The 21,032-nt window shown below is 40.9% G+C and overlaps 1 protein-coding gene across 2 annotated transcripts in view; it reads left to right on the forward strand.

Moving 5' to 3' along the window:
- Nucleotides 1-19,601, forward strand: part of LOC118227768 (nuclear receptor ROR-alpha A) — a 212,837-nt gene extending 193,236 nt beyond the window's left edge. The window contains exons 3-11 of one of the 2 annotated variants that reach the window (XM_035418630.1): nucleotides 3,173-3,258; nucleotides 5,886-6,027; nucleotides 8,343-8,738; nucleotides 9,391-9,512; nucleotides 9,630-9,762; nucleotides 9,922-10,029; nucleotides 10,270-10,380; nucleotides 10,752-10,864; nucleotides 11,307-19,601. In XM_035418630.1, coding sequence (XP_035274521.1) covers nucleotides 3,173-3,258; nucleotides 5,886-6,027; nucleotides 8,343-8,738; nucleotides 9,391-9,512; nucleotides 9,630-9,762; nucleotides 9,922-10,029; nucleotides 10,270-10,380; nucleotides 10,752-10,864; nucleotides 11,307-11,471 — 1,376 coding nt within the window. In that variant the 3' untranslated portion in view covers nucleotides 11,472-19,601. The remainder of the gene's footprint in view (nucleotides 1-3,172; nucleotides 3,259-5,885; nucleotides 6,028-8,342; nucleotides 8,739-9,390; nucleotides 9,513-9,629; nucleotides 9,763-9,921; nucleotides 10,030-10,269; nucleotides 10,381-10,751; nucleotides 10,865-11,306) is intronic. The other variant, XM_035418631.1, reaches the window with a different exon arrangement.
- Nucleotides 19,602-21,032: the final 1,431 nt, after the last annotated feature.

Here is a 21,032-nt window from a genome sequence, read left to right on the forward strand (position 1 = left end):
CACTGCAGTCATTAGTTACTGCAACAAAGGCTTCTGTTTAGTGGCTTTAGTGGATCTTCATTAAATGCTTTGGTTCTATGTACTTTATTCCTCAACAATGACTTGTAATAATGCCAATAGGAGGAGTTATTTTTTTCCACAGGTTAGCAAGTTCAGCTATCACCCACATTAACTCACTAACCGTGAAGAAATTTTTGTTTATTTTTAACTGAAATTGAACACAAATGATGATCAAATCCGAGACAATTACTTCCTCAGCTTCTCACAAGATTGTGCAGTGTTCAAAAGCAAAACGATGGAATGAAATTTTAAAACATTGATGCAGCGCACTGCCGTGAGCAAACATAGCTTAGCCCATCCAGTGGGATTTTCCCTGATATTCTGGGGATCCTGTCTGGGTCCATGACTGCCTCTCTGTGGCATGTCTCTGGGTCCATGCATTACCAGGCTTTTCTGAGCAGCTCCAAGCCAGAAGGCCTGCTTGGACACTCATCTGTACAAGACAAACACACTGGCCTGATGTGCCACAGGCCAAAACAGCCATGATTGGAGAACTTTTGCTCTTTTTTGCTATCTAAAGTTTTATTCATTTATTTTATCTTTTCATGACTCTGGACAGGGGCATTTCTGTTGGGGAGGAAGGGTGATTGAAAGATTTGACAAGTTGAAGGTTTGACATTTACTCAAGGTTTTCCCCTCGATGAAAGCCCTTTCACAGTGGTTTATTTGGTTTGATTGAACTCCTCTACTGGAAGCCCTTTTGGCGTCAACGCGCTTTCCCCCAACGTAATGGGGAATTGTAGTGGTTATGGGTATTGTTATTTGAGTTACCAAAAAGGGACAATGTGCTGTTCGCTGACTGTGAAGGCTCAGCTTTTCAAATTCATTCTAGCTTAAATGTGTTTTTCCTTAACAGTAGCAGGGTAATGCAAGTGTTATTTTAACACTTATCTTAAATACAATGCACATGGGTTTTATGAAAACCTGGAGGACATGTGACTGCCCTACTGCTCCTAAGTAGCTAGCATGCATTAAATGCAGAGGGAAAATTAACCCATGGGGTTCAATAAAGTAGGTCTTATAACAATAAAATGTGTTACTGTGTTTCTGTACTAGTTAGGTTGTAGCTTCCCCTTGAATGTTTCTAGCTGAGAAATATCATCTCAATAGGATAGAACCACTTATATTCAAGAAGAGAAAATAAATAGCTGACAGTTAAATTAACAAACAACAGGAAGGTTTGTGGCATTTCAAATTAGGAAATAAATCTGTGTCCCTCTTGAAAGAGACCACCATCAAAATAAAATAAAATAAAACGTCTGTCGCCAGAAAACTGACAAGTTAGAAAATCTTGGCATCCTGGCTTATACAGTAAATTTTTGTTTTTCCAAAAATTATTTTTGTGTTTGTTTTCTTTAATTGAGAGAACGATAATAATAATAGTGCATACTTCTGAAAGAAAAGACGTAAACTGGTCCTTTTTTGGCAAAACTATTTAAATGTTGTCACTGCTTAGCGAGTAAGATAGGCAGTTAACTAGCAAGATTGACTGGTCAGTTCAGTGCACATTTCCCAAGTCAAAAAATGCAACCATATCAAGCTTTTGGCTGCTTTAGTGCCTGTGGCTAGATTTAATTTGCAGTGCCTATTCATGCCCCCATGCCAAAAAAAGTTATATTTTGTATACTGACAATGAGTCATAGAGACTGTAGTTTGGAAATCCCATGATTTAATACCAAAATGTTAACTGTTAGCAGATGTTAGCAGATGTAGCTACATTTAAGTTCAGTTCAGTTCTGCACACCCACAGATGGTTAAATTCTCACAGTCGTTAGATAGAGACACCTGTGCCTTCTTTTTTAACGTCTCTGTGGTTGCTATTCATATGAAACGTTAGCTTATACCGGGTGCTTTGCGTTGAGTTTTTCAAAGGGCAAGAAGAACATAGACATAATTTGTATCTATGAAAAGGATACCCCAAAGATGAAGGGCATACTCTATGGTCACTGTCGCAAGTATAAAGTGGCTTTTTGAATGTGTGGAATTCTTCTCTTTGATAAGGCTGTCACAAAGACACTCAATGGCATAAGTGAATTTCACTTTTTTTTTTTCCATGGTTCTGTGGTGATCCTGATTGTGATAGTTTGCTTACAGATTTCATTTTCGGCAATTTATGAAAATGTCACTTGGAAAACCGACTTTGACAATTCAAGTTACTCTAGTTGTTGCTCTTCCCTGGGTGTATCCATACACCTGGCTATGAACATTATTCATATATTCAAGAAACACTATTATATATATTTTATATGTATATAAACAGGTGTCCATTGCTTGATATCAGTAAAGAAATTGTGATCTGAATTCCCAAAATATAATGCATAGGATCTCAGGATAGAGGGTGTTTCCATCATAAGTCCTTGATATCAATGTGCGATATATTTGATTGACTCCTGATTTCGTGTTTTGTACCCATGCATTTGACATCTGCAAAACAATTTAGTAGAGGAACATGGCATACTGCAGCTGCACGTTCAATGGTGATCAGCCGACATTTAGCTATTTATGGGGAGGTCAGGTGACATGTCACTGCACTGAGAAAGAGCTCTTTAGATGGACAGAAGAGGGACCATTAAAAACGTGCTCAAAAATATGAATGACAGCCTGCTGTGACTAATCACCAGGTCATCTTGACTGTGCCACACTCTTACTGGCTTACTGGCAGCAAATAATTGGCCATTCTCTGGTGGGGGGGGGGATTCGGTCTGAAGCATACTAGCATACTGCATACTTCATCATGCATTGATAAAGCATGATCATCCTGCGTTGATATTTGGACGGTTCTAAAAACTGGACTAAAAACATGGATGTATTTTCAAAAATTAAAAAAGCAAACGTGCTGTTGTCTGACCTGCTGGAACTTAAAATGCACTTAAAAAACAACTGAAAAAGCTACGAATGTAGGCCAGTTAATGATAAAGCGCCAGTACCCAGTAAATCCAACTCAGTTATTTTTGATCTTATTCCTTTTAGCAGTAGTCACCAAGAAATGAAGTATCTGGTTGTTTATGAATCATCGTCTCACACATCAGTTCGAACTGTGTTTGAAGGTCTTTGATGCGACAGGTGACTGCGAGATTCTGACACTTTTTTCTGTCCCTTTTTCTCTCACCAGCTCAAATCGAAATTATTCCCTGCAAAATCTGTGGCGATAAATCATCCGGAATCCATTACGGCGTGATTACGTGCGAAGGATGCAAGGTGAGCGCCGTCAGAATGTCAGCGAAATGTCTCTTCCTCTCCAGTTGACACTACTCTGAGACTCTCGTTGTTTTCTTGACTGCTTGTTTTTGAAAAAGCTTTGAAAGCTCTTTGTAATTTTCATCTTCGGTTCTGAAAAAAAGATGAAAAAAACATTCAGAGCTTCAAAGCAACCGAAGGGAATAGCAAATGTTTGTCACACTGGTCAAATACATAAGGATGACACAGCACTGAGTCATTCACTGGACAAAAGTCTTTTTGCAGTCAGAGTTTGATTTTTAAGCTTTGAGTGCAATGCTGTCACAATTGTTTGCGTGATTGAGGACATTTCTGGATAAATTACACCTAAGGATTGTAACTCCTCATTTTGCAAAATAAACTGTTTTCTCTAGTAGCGGAAGTTACATGGTCTGATCTGCATGCATATTTTGAAGGATTTCCAATACCTATTCAGGGAAGAAACTCTTTTTTGTTTTTGCATTTTCTTTTAGTCACCTGCTGAATTAGCATTCTGAAAGCGGACGTGGTGCCTTCGTTCAGCTAGTGCGAGAGACAAGGTCTCTCTTGCAGTGTCACTGTGCTCTTTCTCTCACACAGAATGAGGGCTGAAACGAAAACAAGCTGTTGAATAAACTGCTGAAATGTAGCTTTCATGATTGCTCATTATACATCAGGCACAGAATCATTTAATGATTTGTGCAAGTTAGGCCTACACGAGTTTGGACCATAAATCACAGCATTATGAAAAAGTCCTTCTTGTCAACAGTGTTTACACCCCACTACCATAATGGCTTCCATTAGATAGCGGCTTGGCAGCTGTCAGCTGTTTTCTTGTAATTATACAGCCATCGAGCAACTAATTAAGACATATGTGTATCGAGCGGTGGAATGGGGTATGTAACTGATGCGCTGGAATCAATTCATTAAGTAGGAAATTGTCAAGAGATGGAGCATCAAATGGGTGTGCAGTCCTCAAGCAGTTCTGTGACCAAGCTGCATGAGGCACTTTCACACCGAGTTCGTTCGGCTGTTTTATTCAAACAGAAGCATGGTTTGGTTCATTTGGAGTTATGTGGAAATCCTTATACGGCTACATAATAGCACCAGAATGCAAATTAAAACAATTAAACCAAGATCGGTTGAAAAGCTTAGTCTGACTGTTTGGAGCTTCTCTCAGTGAATTTGTGATTTTAGTCCATCAGATATTTGTATAATGTGAATGTAATTGAGGTTCACATGGAAACAAACCATTTGAAGAAGGCACCAAACTTGACACATTTCCTGAAGCGATATACTGTACATGTAGACGTCATTTGTTCTCCATGCATTTCTCCATTTCATTGTTTGCAAAAAAAAAGTGTAGTCTCATCCACATCCAGTGGCTTTCCTCCATTCCACTGCTGTCAAGTAGGGAAAGGACCAATTGACACACCTAGAGCCTAGATCAAAGGGTGTCTGTGTTCTGTATAATACCTGTATGCTATTACGACGGTTTCTGTTGCAAGCAAACCAAGAGCAATTGGAAAAGTTACAATGATACCTACATGAAGCCAGTTGTTGTAGAAAGTTGACAAAAGTCATCTAAAAGCGTGATTATTATCAATATTTCCGTTCTCACCTACAACTCTCTTTGTAGTACTTAGAGTCCGTTTTGGCCACGTTGACCCCAACTATCGATGCGCCTGATTTCTTCTTTTTATTTCAGCGTAATTTCAGATAAAATGTCCCCATCTGACAGATCAGTGCTATGGGTTGCTGGAGATTAAATAGCCAGCTACTGAAGGTAGTTATCTAGCAAGACGGATAGAAATATATTGTAGATTGATGACAGCATCAAGAAACCATTCGATCTCAGGCAAGGTTATTGGTGCATTTATGAGTCTACCTATATCAGCACCTGAATCAGATGTTGCTAGGAAACAGCTGAGTACCACAGTGTATGGATCATGAATTAATCCACATAAAAGAGAAATACAGTATCTATAATAGTGGTTTCCGGAAAATATATGTAAGAAATGTCTTTATCTCCCTCATGCATTTTTGTCAAGTATCTGAAAAACTAGCTAACTTATCGTGGAGCAATAAGGACATTCCAGTCCAGTTGACCCATTGACCTCTAAGAAACCATCCCCTCTGTTATTATCCAAATGAGCACAAACACACTTCACTTACAGTGGAAAGCATTTGCAACATAACTCTGTGGTGCACTTTGTGTGAGAGGTGTGTAATGTGCTCTTATGTGTTGTCGTCTGTGAGGTGTGTTGTGTACTCTTATATTATATAATGTGAGAGGTGTATAGTGTGGCCTTGTTGTGGTGTGTAGTGTACTCTTATGTGAAGTGTGAGGGGTTTGTAGTGTACTGTTATTGTGAAATGTGAGAGGTGCTTTGTGCACCCTTATTATGAAGTTTGTGAGGTGTGTAGCGTGCTTTTGTTGTGGTGTGTAATGTACTCTTATTGTGAAGTGTGAGAGGTTTGTAGTGTACTGTTATTGTGAAATGTGAGAGGTGCTTTGTGCACCCTTATTATGAAGTTTGTGAAGTGTGTAGCGTGCTCTTATTGTGGTGTGTAATGTACTCTTATTGTGAAGTGTGAGACACTAGTGTCCACTGTGTCTCTTCCTCCAGGGCTTCTTCAGGAGAAGCCAGCAGAGCAATGCTGCGTACTCCTGCCCCCGTCAGAAGAACTGCCTGATCGACCGAACCAGCCGCAACCGCTGCCAGCACTGCCGGCTACAGAAGTGCCTGGCGGTGGGCATGTCCCGGGACGGTACGTACCAGGGAGTGGGGGCGTGGCTATTCCTTTGCGTAGTTCACTTGTTTGCCAGCTATAGCATTCTCAAGGTGGCCTGTAGACAGCAGGCAACTCTTACCCAATGTGGGGATTAAATGTAATTCAGTAGCAGTGATGGAAGTATGGTTCCAACAAGTTATGGTGAGAGAGGATACAGTAGCTGTCGCATGGGGCTTTTTCAGACTGTTCTGTAGCATGTGCTATTTTAGCATGCTGATGGAAGCTTGGAGCACTCTTTACAGTACTGTGTACCTTACATACATACATGGAACAATCTTTCATTAGATTCCAAATCGTAAAGAGATCTCCCTTCCTCTACAGCTGTCCGTTTGGTAATCTGAATGCAGTAACTAGCTGACTAGCCAGCTAGTTAACGAGCTATTACTTTAGGTTGATTTGCAGTGAACTTGTGTATTTGTATAGTTATGTGCGCAGTTGTTTCAGATTCATGTTGTGTGTTATATTCAAAGTAATACGCAAAGTGTTAGCATCTTATGTGCATCCTCTGATGCCGGGGGGGCGGGGGGGGGGGGGGGGGGGATAAACGCAGCCTGAACAGGGTTGTGCGAGCTCAGCGCGGGGCTGTAACCAGGCCAGCCCTTCCGAGTCTCAGACGCTCGCTCACACAATCAGGACAGGCAAGGTGACTCCTTGTAACTGCACTCCGCCCACAGCGGCCCGTCCGCGAGGCTCCGCCTCCTCTCCCTCCTCAGACTGGCTGCGTCACGCGCCGTGCGGCCTCTGCTGCTGCAGGGGAGGGAGAGATAGCCGCTATAATTGGTAACTCGGGAGTGCAGGATTTAGCCTGTTTTACATCAGACATAACGCAGGGAGTCGCGCTTCTGTTTCACATCTGATTGTAAGCTACCTTTTTTTTCCTTTTCTTTTTTGTCGGCAGTGTACGTAGACCGTACGTATTTTCACTCATTCAGACAGGGACAGCGAATGCAGCTCCCCAGAATAAGTAGAATTATCTTAAGATTGGTCGATTCAATATTAGGACTGGATTTTCATATTTTCATTCATAGGGATACATTTAAGAACTATGGAGCCGCTGTACAAAACAGCCATTGTTGAGATGACTTTCTGCAGCCCCCCTGACCTAAACACTTCTTGGGATAATTCACCTCTTTAAATCCCAATTTTTTTATCAGGCTACCCTGTTTTTGTTTTACATTGTGTGTTCTCTCCATCCTCAAAATGGAGGGAGGTTATGTAGGTAGCTTCATGTTCAAATCATAGAATAAAATAGGAGCCATATTTAAAATACATTTATTTTCAATACTACAAATCACTGACTGACTTTAATCAGAACACACCCTTTTAACTGCTGGACTGCTTGTCTTTTGACAGTGCGTTTGTTATTTTATTCTGAGGAAGACCAGCTAATTTATGGTTTATAACTGTCTGTGTCAGCTATTTCATGAATTTAAAAAAAGGGTCTTTTTCAAGATACGGTTGCTATTATTTTTAAATAGTGCCATGTCATTTTAGAATGTAATTTATTTTCTATATGTGCAATGTAGTATGTTGATATGCAGAATACTGAAAATATATTTCAAATATTTAGGATTATGTATTTTTAATGTGTTATATTTTTGACTCTGAAGTCAGTCTTTCTTTCTGCACCCCTGGGTGTGCTGATCTAACACAGATGCTGAAGCAGGATGTATTTAGCCAGCCTGGGAGATGTTGATCTTATGCAAAACCTGTGCAGGATGTTCTCAGGCTAAGCAAGGCTGCTCTAGCAGACAGGGGCTGGTGTCACATGTGTAAAGAGCAAGGAGTTCTCAGAGAAGGACTGTTCCAGGGCTTGTACAGCAGGTTTCAACTGCTCACACTTGTGTGTGTGCGTGTGTGTGTGTGTGTGTGTACGTGCATATGTGTGTGTGTGTGTGTGCGTTTGTGTGTGCTTGCGTGTGTGTGTGTGTGTGTGTGTGTGTGTTTACGCGTGTGTGTGTGTGTGTGTGTGTGTGTGTGTGTGTGTGTGTGTGTGTGTGTGTGTGTGTGTGTGTGTGCGTGTGCGTGTGTGTGTGTGTCCATGTGTGTGCTTGTGTGTGTGTGTGCGTTTGTGTGTGCGTGTGTGTGTGTTTACGCGCGTGTGTGTGTGTGTGTGTTTACGCATGTGTGTGTGTGTGTTTCTGTGTGTGTGTGTTTACGCGTGTGTGTGTGCGTTTGTGTGTGCGCGTGTGTGTGTGTGTGTGGTTCTGTGTGTGTTTACGCATGTGTGTGTATGTGTGTGTGTGTGTGTGGGTGTGCATGTGTGTCCATGTGTGTGTTCTGTACTGCAGCGGTGAAGTTCGGCCGCATGTCTAAGAAGCAGAGGGACAGCCTGTACGCGGAGGTGCAGAAGCACCGGCTGCAGCAGCAGCAGCGCGACCACCAGCAGCAGCCGGGGGAGGCGGAGCCTCTCACGCCCACCTACGGCCTGTCCGCCAACGGCCTGACAGAGCTGCACGAGGACCTCGGCGGCTACATGGACGGCCACACCCCCGACGGCGCCAAGGCCGACCCGGCCGTGGGCGGCTTCTACCTGGACATCCAGCCCTCGCCCGACCAGTCCGGCCTGGACATCAACGGCATCAAGCCGGAGCCCATCTGCGACTTCGCCCCCGGCTCCGGGTTCTTCCCCTACTGCTCCTTCACCAACGGGGACACCTCCCCCACCGTGTCCATGGCAGAGCTAGGTGAGGGTGCGACGGGAGCCGGTGGGGGATCGGGGGGCGATGAGGGGGTGCTGGGGCAAAAGGGGGTTTGGAGGGTGGGTGGGTGGGTGTGTGGGGGAAGAGCACAACCAGGGGGCAATTGAGACAAAAGGTGGCTTAAAATAGCAGGAGTTTTGAAAACTCATCTGCCAAACTCATTAGCGAGCGCATTTTTTGTAATTAGTTTCCGTTAATTAGGGCCAATCAGGATCCAGCAGGGCACATGCTAGGGGAAATCATTTTTGAGGCTCCCAAGTGCTTTGGAATACTTTTCTTTTTGTTTTTTTTTCTGTACGTTTCATACATTTTTCTGTGAATTATATTTTGTCATCGCTCCACCCATCCCCTCTCTATTTTATTCATTCAGTTTGAATCAGGCTGGCTCCACACACACACGCACACACACACACACATATGCACAAACACACACACACACACACACACACACTCACACATGCAGACATACATCTACGCACACACACACAAACACAAGCACGCACACACTGATTCTTTTTCCTCATTGAAGGCTTTGGAAATGAACAGAATGTAACTGGACAGTCCCGTTATGAACTGCCCACATCCTCGTCGTGATTGGGCTGGATATAATTGCTTTCTACTGCTGTTGTTTTCGCAGAACATCTGGCCCAGAACATCTCCAAGTCCCACATGGAGACGTGTCAGTACCTGCGGGAGGAGCTCCAGCAGATGACCTGGCAGGCCTTCCTGCAGGAGGAGGTGGAAAACTACCAGAACAAGGTACTGCGTGGTCACCCTCCACAGCCAGGGGGCGCTCATTAGTCCAGGACTAGTCTCGGGCCTCCGCTACACCAGCAGCTCAGTAACCAGACGTTGTGAATTCCACTTCTGTTCCAGCCCCGGGAAGTCATGTGGCAGCTGTGTGCCATCAAAATCACTGAGGCCATCCAGTACGTGGTGGAGTTCGCCAAGCGCATCGACGGCTTCATGGAGCTGTGTCAGAATGATCAGATCGTGCTTCTGAAAGCAGGTACGCTGGTTCAGCAGCCTTGACGTGGTTTGGTGGGTGGGTGGGGGGGGGCCGAGGGGCCATCCCAATATGGAGACAGGGGAGAGGGGTATCAAAGCTGTTTATGAGAATGTGCTGATGATGAGCAATGTTATGTGTGTGATGTGGTGTATTCTGCAGGTTCTTTGGAGGTCGTGTTCGTGAGAATGTGTCGTGCCTACGACTCTCAGAACAACACAGTCTATTTCGACAGCAAGTATGCAGGGCCAGATGTCTTCAAATCATTAGGTGAGTGTTTATCCACTGTGGGTTCATGCACGCCACCTCGTGTGTGTGTGTGTGTGTTTGTGTGTGAGAGTGATCTCATGTACAGTATGTGTGCTTGTGTGTATTTAGTGCTGTGAATCAGGGTGATTCAGAGCCTGGGCAAGTGACTTTATCCTGATCCCAGAGTCTTTGTGAATCCCCAGTCACAGGTTGTGATCATTCTCTCTCTCTCTCTCTCTCTTTCTCTCTCCATTCTGGCAGGATGTGATGATTTGATCAGCTCGGTCTTTGAGTTTGGGAAGAACCTATGCTCTATGCATCTGTCTGAAGACGAAATCGCTTTGTTCTCTGCATTTGTGTTAATGTCTGCAGGTAAGCAAGGTTTGTTAAAAAAAACTCAGAGAGAAATCACACAAAGAATTATGGCCACAAACGAGATATTGTTCTGTAGCTCTGTTCATTCATCCATGCTTCCGTGATCACAATGGGTAAAATCCCTGAAATACCTTCTGTAAATGCACTGTAACACATTCTGTTTGCTTCCCTGAACACATAACAGCACTGGTATTTAGCAGTATTTTCTTAAACAGCATTTGACATACAGTATAACGGTGTGTGATTGTGTTAATAGATATTTGCTACTTTTTGGAAGGATATTAAAAGCAGTGTTCCTGGCCCTGGTTTTCTTGGTTGAAGTTGCTTCTGTGATTTTTGTTAACCTCCCCTGTCCCTTCCTTCCCCAGATCGCTCCTGGCTTCAGGAGAAGGTCAAGGTGGAGAAGCTGCAGCAGAAGATCCAGCTGGCCCTTCAGCACATCCTGCAGAAGAACCACCGGGAGGACGGAATTTTGACAAAGGTACCGGTTGCCGAGCTACCGCGCACAGGCCTAAGCAGCCGAACAGGATCCCGTCTGGGCTCTGGCCTGGGCTGGGTGCTCTTTTTTAAAGTGAAAACATCAAAAAGTCACACACCAAAATGTCTGCCTTCTTACTTCATCATGGCCACGGCACGTGCACTTTAACCCAGGGCACGGCTTATTTTGGAAATACTGCCTGTACGGGCACTCGTGTGCGCTGTATATGCTAAAGAAAGGCTGCGTGCTAATTATTTTCATTAAGTGCTCCAGAAGAATTTCGCACTTGATCCTGAAAGTGAGCAGATTAATGACCCCCTGCTCTTTTTGCATCAGATGTGTAAAAGCTAATCTGGGAGTACTCCCCCAGCATGCCCCATCCCCCAGTTTGCCTCCCTCCCACTTCAGTTTCTCTAGAATCACACTCTCTCTGTTCTTTTCACAGTTGATATGCAAAGTGTCAACACTGCGAGCCCTGTGCAGCAGACATACGGAGAAGCTCACGGCTTTCAAAGCAATATACCCGGACATTGTTCGCACCCACTTCCCCCCCCTTTACAAGGAGCTTTTCGGTTCGGACTTCGAGCAGTCCATGCCTGTGGATGGGTAACGGCCCGCCGCGGGCGTAGGCTCCGCCCACCACGCCGGAGGGAGCGGAGCTGAACCAATCCGAGACACTTTACTGGTGCACTTCCCACACCGGGACAGCCAATCCGCTGCACAATTCGGGGAGGGTGGCGGGCTTTTATCGTTCTTCTTTTCATTGTTAAAATTCTGTTCTCTTGTTGTTTTTGTTTTCTTTATTGCGTGTGGGATTCTTTACCCGCATGGAAAGGAGCGGTGAGGAAACTCTGATGTAACTTCCTTTTCGAGCTGAACTTGGCCTTTATATGCATCTATTGTCAAAATGTTTCTCAAAGCCGACCTGGAACAACCACTTACTGTATATAAGGTGTCATTGGTAATATAAATATGTATTTAAATAGAAATCAAAAATTGTGCTAATATTGCAAGAACCATTCCCACTGTCTGCACCAATTAAAATTTCTTTGGTGCTGTATTAGGTATGGGGCATGCCTTGCCAGGCCATAACTTGGCTGATGGCATACATGCTATCCAAATAATTTCTTTCAGTGTCAAAAGTTAATTCGGGTTGCACCTTTATCACAGAGAAAAGGATGATTCGACAGACACTCTGTGTGCAGTTGTAGCAGTTATTTACCCCAGTGCATTGATTAGGAGCTATATGCATGTCCTGGTCAAGTTCGACCCTTTTATCTTCTGATTTAGTGTTTTACTGACTTTTCCTTTGGAGTGCTGTGCTCAGGAGGCATGCCTCCAGTGACCGGGGGCAGGGAGAGAGAGCACGGTGGCGTTGAGTTTGGTCTGCCCGCCACGGTGATGTACAAAATGCACCTTTTTACGGACAATCGTCTAAATGTAGAATTCTGGTAATTCTAGTTTTGAAAAGAATAACTTTAGCTGTCACAAAACTCCATCCTTCATGGTTGCATAGTGAAATCATGTGAGGCCGTCTGCTTTAAATCCTTCACTGCTGAGATGTCCCAGGCAAACTTGGGGGTACTGACAGAATTTAAAGGGTCCATTCCACCTGTTTTTTAAATGTGCTACAGGGTATACAGTAGTAAGTACTTACTATACAGATTTAAAAAAAATGTTTTTAGATTCTATTTTAAATAACATGTATGATATTAGTGGTTAGACTATTCTTTATTGTTGAATTGATAAGGCACTTTTTATTTGCACCGTTCTTTTATTTAAGACTCGCGTATTACCTAGTGATGTGTTGCATGTGCGGAAGAGATACTGGTTTTACCACAGTCGTGCGAGGCTAGGATTGAGAGAAATTGATGCTGGGTTTTTGGCTGTGAGATTACATGAGATTACATAAGCCACTTTTAATCCATTCCCCTCAATCAGTGACAAGAGCTGTCATCGTTCTCCACAAACAGCTTCCCAAGAGCTCGGTTTAACCGACAGTGGCAATGCCAGGAAATGGGAAATGGCTGTTAGGAAACAAAGAGGCAGTACTACACTGTGCCCGAGGCTGTTTTTCGGGCTCCCTTCACATTTCTGCCAAGACCCCTGAATGGAGGAGTGTATGTTTAAATGCACCTCCACATTTTCTAGGGGTTGTTGCATAACCAGATGTAATTTCTAGGTCTTGTCCAAGTCCGCAGGTGGTCTGCCCACTAATCTCCAACCACAGTGTAGAGAGGGATCCGGTGTCAACTTGTGATTAAAAATAGGATCAATGGTGAGGTGTGAAATGAGAGTACAGTGACTGAGCAAGTGAGTGAGTGTGTGAGGGAAAGACTGGAAGAGCTAGAGAGTGAATGAGCGAGCTCGTGAACGGGTGAATGAGTGAGGGTAACAGATAAGTAAGTGCATGCGCATGTGACTCAGACCACAAATTAGTTAGTGGATAAGCAAATGACAGAGAGCAGGGAAGTTAGTGCTGAGCAGGCGCCCAGCACATGCTTGTGTATTGCACCTCACAGTGGTGCTTACACACCTCTTTACACTGAGGGCTTCAAGCGGGAAAGAGTGTGAACTACCAGTCTGTCTGTTTATATAAAACTGCAGGTCCCTTTTCAGCAGTAGTCTCATCCTAAAACAAAAGTAGATTTTTAAAATATTGGAAATATCCCTGTCTGTGCAGTTCTGCCTACTGAAAAGACACAAGGACCTTCCACTTTTGGACATTTGAAAATAGTCCCTTGTGAAGACTACTTCAGATTCAAAATAGAGGCTTTAGGATTTGCTGGAGCTCCTCGAAAGTTACTCCTCTCTGTAGACTGGTAGACTTCGTTGAGTTCATTTGAGATTTTTTCCCTATACAAACTGGAAAATAGACTGATCTCAGCAACTTTATGTCTGTGAGACTCGCTGATAAACTTCACATGTTCCTGGGGGAGGGACTGCCAAGAGGACATTGTGTGGTGTATTAAAGAAACGCATCTGCCTGGTCTATTTTCAGACATTGGAGCTGTGAAGTTTTGAGAAAGATGCATTGTAAAATAGTGCCACCTACTGGCTGCAAACAAGATAGCAGTCAGAGGGAACAGGGAATGTGCTTGCAGCTCTGTTTTGATGAACCACAACAGTCCAATTCCTTGTCAGCTGATCAGTATGTGAATACAGTGTACGTCTGTGTCTGTGTCTGTGTGTGAACAGTTTGGTGATTGCCTCTCTACAGTAAGTCCTCAGCCAGCTGTGATTTTTTTGCCATTGGATGGAAAAGGAAAAGAGAGAGAAATAGACTGTTCAAAGCCTTGTCTGGTTGTAAAGGTTCTATTTTTATAACCCATAATAAATGACATGAAAGTGTGTAAGAGAGATGACAGACAGCACTTATAGTATTCTTGCAATACAAAGAGTAGGAGTAATTTGTGTAAATATGAGAAAAGTTCAGTTGTAATACGAGTTTTTTCACAAAATGCTTTGCTGTTGTTTTTCTTGCTTGTGTTGTGGTCCAACCTTACCATTTGTACCTTATCGTGCCATAGTAAATAGTCATGCTAGGTTCTTTCCAGTTTTATGAAGATGGACAGTGTTGTGTTGACATTCCAGGAGCCAGGATGTTGACTTTTGGAGTGGTGGCACCAGTTAGGCTTATTCATTTGAGAGATCATCGCACAGTTGGTTGCTTTCTTTTTCTTTTTCTGTTTTTTTGCACATTGTCTTCATTCCTCTGCAGTGCAATATGTACATGACTCCACTGTGGTGTACTGTTAACCCTCAGGGAAGTGTGAAAGAAAATAAAATAAAAAACAGTTACAGTTACCGTTGAAAGAAGGTTTTGTTTGTTTTCTATTGACTATATTTAATATGCTCATTCCAGAATGGAATGTTAGTGATCCAAAAGGATAGAGAGGAAGAGAAGCACCATTGAAATCTTGTATGTATGATGGACGGAAAACAGCTGTCTTAGGAGATCGACTTGAGTCTCCAGAACCCGAGCATACGGAAATTAATTAGGATTGTTCATACGTATGTCTTTGGCACTCAGATATAAGAAGAACACACAAACATACAGTGTCTAAGAACGAAACCTATAGATTCTTTTGCTAAAGCTGGTTACTTATTTTAAGTCAGTCTTCTCCAATCTCAAACCTTTTTTCTCTATATAAAATATATGCTTAGTATGCCAGTCAGACAATTTTGGTATATGTAATACCATTCAGACAAATTAAGATTCCAGTAATGTCATCAGGTTAGTGTCACAAAATTTGAGTTGAATGGATTTGTCGTACTTCCTTGTGGAAACAGTTCTTAATATTTATATACGTGTGTTTTGTTATAGAAGGTGAGGGAAGCAATATTTTACTATGCGCAGTATCAGCTCTAGAATCCCTGTGTTTACTATGTTTCCCTGTGCCATCTGAATTGCAGACCTGTATATAGCTTCCAGTATCTACATTCTTAAAGTTTAGAAACACACTCTCAAACTGTGAATGACAATCCATGTACATAGGTACCTCCAAGTTGTGAAGTATGGGTTTTGAATTAGAAAATTAATGCTCAGGGAAAAATAAATTATTGTATTAAAGTAGTGAGGTCATTTTGTGGGAAATCTGTTTCTCCAGGTATGCACTTGAACTGACATACATGCTTAGCTCTTTTGGGAGAAAAGTTATTCCATACTTTTGATTTAAGATGCGGATTTCATTTGAAAACAAGCTGAAAATGCATAATTTCCTAAGTGCAGGGTGCAAACTGGTGCATTTCAGGGTTGTTTTTTTTTCAGTTTTTGTTCGTGCAAGAATAAGGGAGACGTATTTGCAGAGTTGTTTATTGTAATACTCCTCGATTATATATTTGGATAAATGTTGTGCCATCCTGAAAAAAAAGAACTTTACTGGACACTATTACAGTAACAGCAAAGCCCACGCTAGTACTGCAGCACACTATTTTAACATCGTATGTGTATGCCGCAAGAAATCGTCAGTCTGTCAATGCTCATTTGTCAGTGGTAATTACACAGAAATTGATTATTTAATGTAGACACTGATTATAGCCTGTTTATTGGAGCACTTTGGAGTCTGAGGATCCCGTAGCATCCTTTCTGCCACGTACTTAGTCAGATCCTCCTTTACCAGCTGTTAGGCCACTTCTCTGTTGTTCAGCACTCGCCAAGATTGCCATGTTTTTTGGGAAAAATTCAGCTTTCTAATGTTACCTAACGCAGCCGATTGTGAGTAGTTTCTCTTTCTGCAAGTTATCACAGAGTCACTCCATGAGTGATTTTGGGTTTTACTGGGGTAAACTTTTTTCAGCTTAGTGCCAAATGAACACCCACCCCCCAACCCCCCCCCCCCCCCCCCCCCCCCCCCTTCTGTGCCTAGCACAGCGATAGATTCTACCCTTTGTGCAAATCTTGTACACTAGCGATACGGGTTTTAGAGGGTAATCACTGCTGCGGGAGCTGTTGAACAAACAGCGGTGAAACACCCTTTCATACCATCTGGTGCTAAACAATGTCTGCTTCACATAAATGAGTGTGAAGTGCACGCCCACACCCCATCATGAAAAACTATACAGCTACACATAACCGCTTAAACAAATCCCCTCCAATCTGTATTTGTGTGCATATGTTCTGCCATTCCAATCAGATGTACCTCTGCTTTAAATGGAGCAAAAGCAATATCAATGGGAATATAAGCAAAGACAGGATGCTTTCTTTCATCTGCTTTTCAAATTAAGGCACCTCTTAGTCCCTTAGTGGCCAAAATTGGGTTGTTTCAAATCATGGCATCTTGTATATACTGTAAACTTTCCTCAGACATAGTGGTGAAAACCTTTCATTTTGTTTTGCCTAAAAGGTAAAATGTCTATAGCAGGCTCATGTAGTATGTTCATGTTTATTGCAACAGATGGCATTTGGATTTGTCCCTGAGGGGAGATTGCAGGTTTTTAAACGGTACCCATACTCAATTATGCTCATTAGCTGAGAAAATGTGACAATTTACTACTTAGGTGAAACGACATTTGTATATCTTTGACATGTCCTCTAATAACAATGAATGATGCTTTTTGTTCTTTTGTGCTTGCTGTTTGTCAGGTAATATGCGTGAAAGAAATATTTTTAAAAAAATGTGGGCTAAACAACCACTGCTTACTAGCGTTGTGTATTTGTGTGACTGGCTGTGTGTGTGTGTGTTAGAGAGAGAGAGAGAAAGAGAGAGAGAGAGAGAGACCGATATATGAATCTATCGTTCACACATAGAATGAGCCCCAGACAAGGCTGTACTGAGTTGAGAATGACAGGGTCAGGTGGTAAAACTGTAGTCTTTTCCCTTCGTTTTCTCTTCATTTTAAAAGGGTAGTATAAATATGTTTTACAGCATATTTGAACAATAGTCTAACTTTCCAAAGCACAGCAGGCATAGCAATGACAACAAGTAAAGAGCAGTTTTCAAAATAATGAAATAATAACTTCTAGCCATAACCGAATGTAAAGCAATAATATAAGTGTTGAATTCTTATTTTTTGCATAGGTTTTAGACATCTGCATGTAAATACCTCTTATTTATCACTTATGGTTTGGTTTTGTCTCTCTTTTTTGTTGCTTTGTTTTTTCTGGTGTTGTATTGTTTTCTTTTGTATATTTGACTGGTTCTGCTCCTGTGTTGGAGACTCAGAACTTCAGATGGCCTGTATACATACTTCTCCCTCTCTCTCCACTTTTAATTCACAATATGTAATGTTATTGATCACATGTATAGAGGTAACTTTATAACTTCTGTCTGTATAGGTAAATGGAAAATACTGCTATAAATACCTACTCAGTCCAAATATTTATCTGTTTTTCAAGACATCATGCTGTACAATATATCTGTTTTAGTATATTACTCTTTTAGAATTAGTTTGATAGCAGTAGGGTGTGCTGAATTTTATTTTGTGTTATTCTAATGTGAGGTGAAGTTACTTTTGTGAACAAAACCTTGATTCGTAAACTAGGCCACCCTATTTGTCCTGTTCATTTAACTGAGTATTGATATATAATTAATATTAGGAATAAATGAATAAATAATTATGAATAATGATACTGATAATAGTGAGATTAATTGTAATACCCAACTAGTGCCTGTATCAGTGTGCTAGTATTGGGACGAGGCTTTTATTGTCCTCCTCACTTTAAGATTATTAGCAAAGGGAGTATCAGTACATGGCAGAGTCATAATACAAGTGTTTCCAAAAAAAAGCATTTATTAGATTTTTTGCTGAAAAAGCAGTGTTGTGTTTCTTTTCATCTCAGTGCTAGTCCTTATTGGGCAAACTGCTGGTTTAAGCTGAAGCACTGAACCAGTGGCAGAGCTGGCCTCGTAGGGCGTACCTGAGAATGTACCTCCCTTTGTGTCAAAAACTGTACGTTGCTGCAGTCCCTACCTCAAATCAGTTTTTTGAAAATAAATTCTAAGAATAACGAACCTTGTCATAAAGCTTGATTAGGCCCTCCTTCATCAAATGTAATAAAATATTATTTATCAGACAAGTTCTGGTTCTTGGACTCCAAAACTAAACTTTTTATTTTTCAAAATTAGCAAGGGTGTCCACCACAATCAATAGGACATGTGCCCCAAAACCTATACTCAGTATTATTATAATAAAAAACATGTAACAGAAAATCACCTCTGGGGATGTCACATTCTTGTTCCTACAACCAGCCAGAATATGCTTGCAATAATAATAAGTGGTAAATTACGGAGTCACAGTGTTGTAGGACGCATAAATTATTTTAAACAGATTTTTTTGTTTGTTTGTTGTTTTTTTTCCGAATATGTATTGGATGTATATGCATATGTACTCATAGGTCAGTTTCACTCTCATTTTGTATTCCATCTTCTTTAGGAATTTATATTTCCCATGTTTGTATAACAGTTAAGACCATTGAAACCAGTTTTTCTTTGATACAATGTGTTGTATATTTAAGTCTGTATAGAATAATGCAATTGCAATGTACAATATACAATGTTTTTTTAAAGTCAAAGAGCATGAACAGGGCAGGCGACAAACAGACAAAACACCGGATTAAAATGAATACATCAAATATACCATGAATGTTTTAGCTGACATTAGCAAGTTAAGTGAAACCCTCAGCTCAGTTCACACTCATGTCTGAAAAGAATGGACAATCCTTGTTGGTGTGTTTTAAGTTGGTTGAATTTTTTTTTTTTTCTTTTGACAAAGTTGACAAATGCATTGTATTTTAAGTATGCAAATGTGTCTGTAAATAATTTTTACAACACATTTGGATCTCTTTGAAGTTGTTTTGTTAAATATAAATTCAAGGGAGGCTGTTCTGTGCTAAAGCAGTATAATCTGTGGAAAACTTAAACCAGGATTGTGTGTATTGCAATTTTTTTATGTCACGTTTGCTACTGATCTTAAAATGAGGACAGAATATTGTCATTTTTATCCAGCCCATTTTAATTCTCGTTAAGACTTGTCTCTTCACAATAGTAGTTTTGCTCCTTATTGTCTGATTCTTAAATATATAAAAAGTATTTTGATTCATTTTGTAAATACAGCTGTAAAGAAAATAAGAAATTTAATGTTGTCTTTTAAATACTTTTCATTCTAATATGAATGTTGTTATATTGTACTTAGAAACTGTACCTTTAATATTACCTTTATTAAAAGCACAATGGACACATCGATTTAAGATGTGCTTCATGTGCTGTTACCCATAATAAAAACGGCGGCTTGTAATGGGCTCTTGTCATTTGTCTACTTAATTTTGGTGTCTGGTTTTATTTAGCAGCATGTGATTTTTCATGATCAAATACCATGGCTATCATAATACAGTGTACAATGAAGCTTTGTATTACTATTGTTGTTGTTGTTGTTATTATTATTATTATTATTATTATTATTATTATTATTATTAGCTATCAGTACACTTCAGTTCAGTTTTTTATAAGTGCAACCTTTATTGGCACCAAATCAATTTATATTGCACCAGTACCTGAGGACATAGAAATATAAGGCATAGCCTGCAAACTTAAAACAAGACTGACAATTCAACATTCAATTTTAAAATAGATAGCATATTAACAATGATATAGCCTATAACCTAAGCAATTGTAAAAAAATAAAATAAATAAATAATACCCATACCTATACAGCACTGAGAGTTTGCCGCTTTTCAGAAAACAACCACAATGACGGCAGGCTCTCAGTCCTTACTGTATAAACATTCATTCCTGTCCCTTCTCACCTCTTATAAGCAGACAGAATTCACAAACAACTTCACACGTCCACACAATAAAGCTCCAAACTTGGGTGATTTTGTGTTTTTTCCTTCTTGTTTTTCCTGCCAATTACATCATCACAAATGCTCCAATTCCACTATCAATAATTCTCCCCATTGTACCTTTACTACATATGTCAATGACAACAGTGAAACTAGCTAATTACAGGACAGTTGATACCAGGCAACTGAACATTGTAAATACTTTGTGGTTGCAGTCCTCATTCTGTGTGGGAGCTATCTTGCTAATAATTACACAAATAATTGTGAATAAAATTTAAAATGCTGCTTTTACAGCTGTATAATCTTTGTTGCAAGCTCATTTATAATACATTTAAATGCATTCTCTATCATTTCACATGCAAACCCCACATAATATTCTTTAATGACTCATAGCTACATGACTACAAAGTAGGCCAAAAATCCTCAGGCTGAATCTATATCCGTAAGGGTGGGTTGCACCAACAAGGATGACCTCTTAAACCAGGTTTAATCAAGGATTATATTTAATCCACTTGCACAAAAAATGAACCTTGATTAAAATAAATCCTGATTTCTTTTAAACCTTCTTTTAATCTCATCTTAATTTGTACTTGAAACTGAGTTTAACATTAATGGGTTGTTTCAGAATTTTGAAGTTCAATTTAAATCTTGATTGAGGATTAATTCTAAACTGTCCCTGGAGATGGTTTAATTTACTAAAATGGCAGTTTATTTGAAGTGGATTGAACTACAGAGGGGAGTTTCTTGCAGGACAATTACAGACAGGCTAATCCACTGGAGTTTTTTTGACAATGAAGAATGTTTAGCACAGCACCACTTCACCAAAGAATTGATTAATCTTTCGATTGGAAAATAAAGCATGGGAGTGCAGAAACTTTTCTATCCCACCAA

This window comes from Anguilla anguilla, chromosome 5 (assembly GCF_013347855.1).
Source record: "Anguilla anguilla isolate fAngAng1 chromosome 5, fAngAng1.pri, whole genome shotgun sequence".
NCBI lineage: Eukaryota > Metazoa > Chordata > Actinopteri > Anguilliformes > Anguillidae > Anguilla > Anguilla anguilla.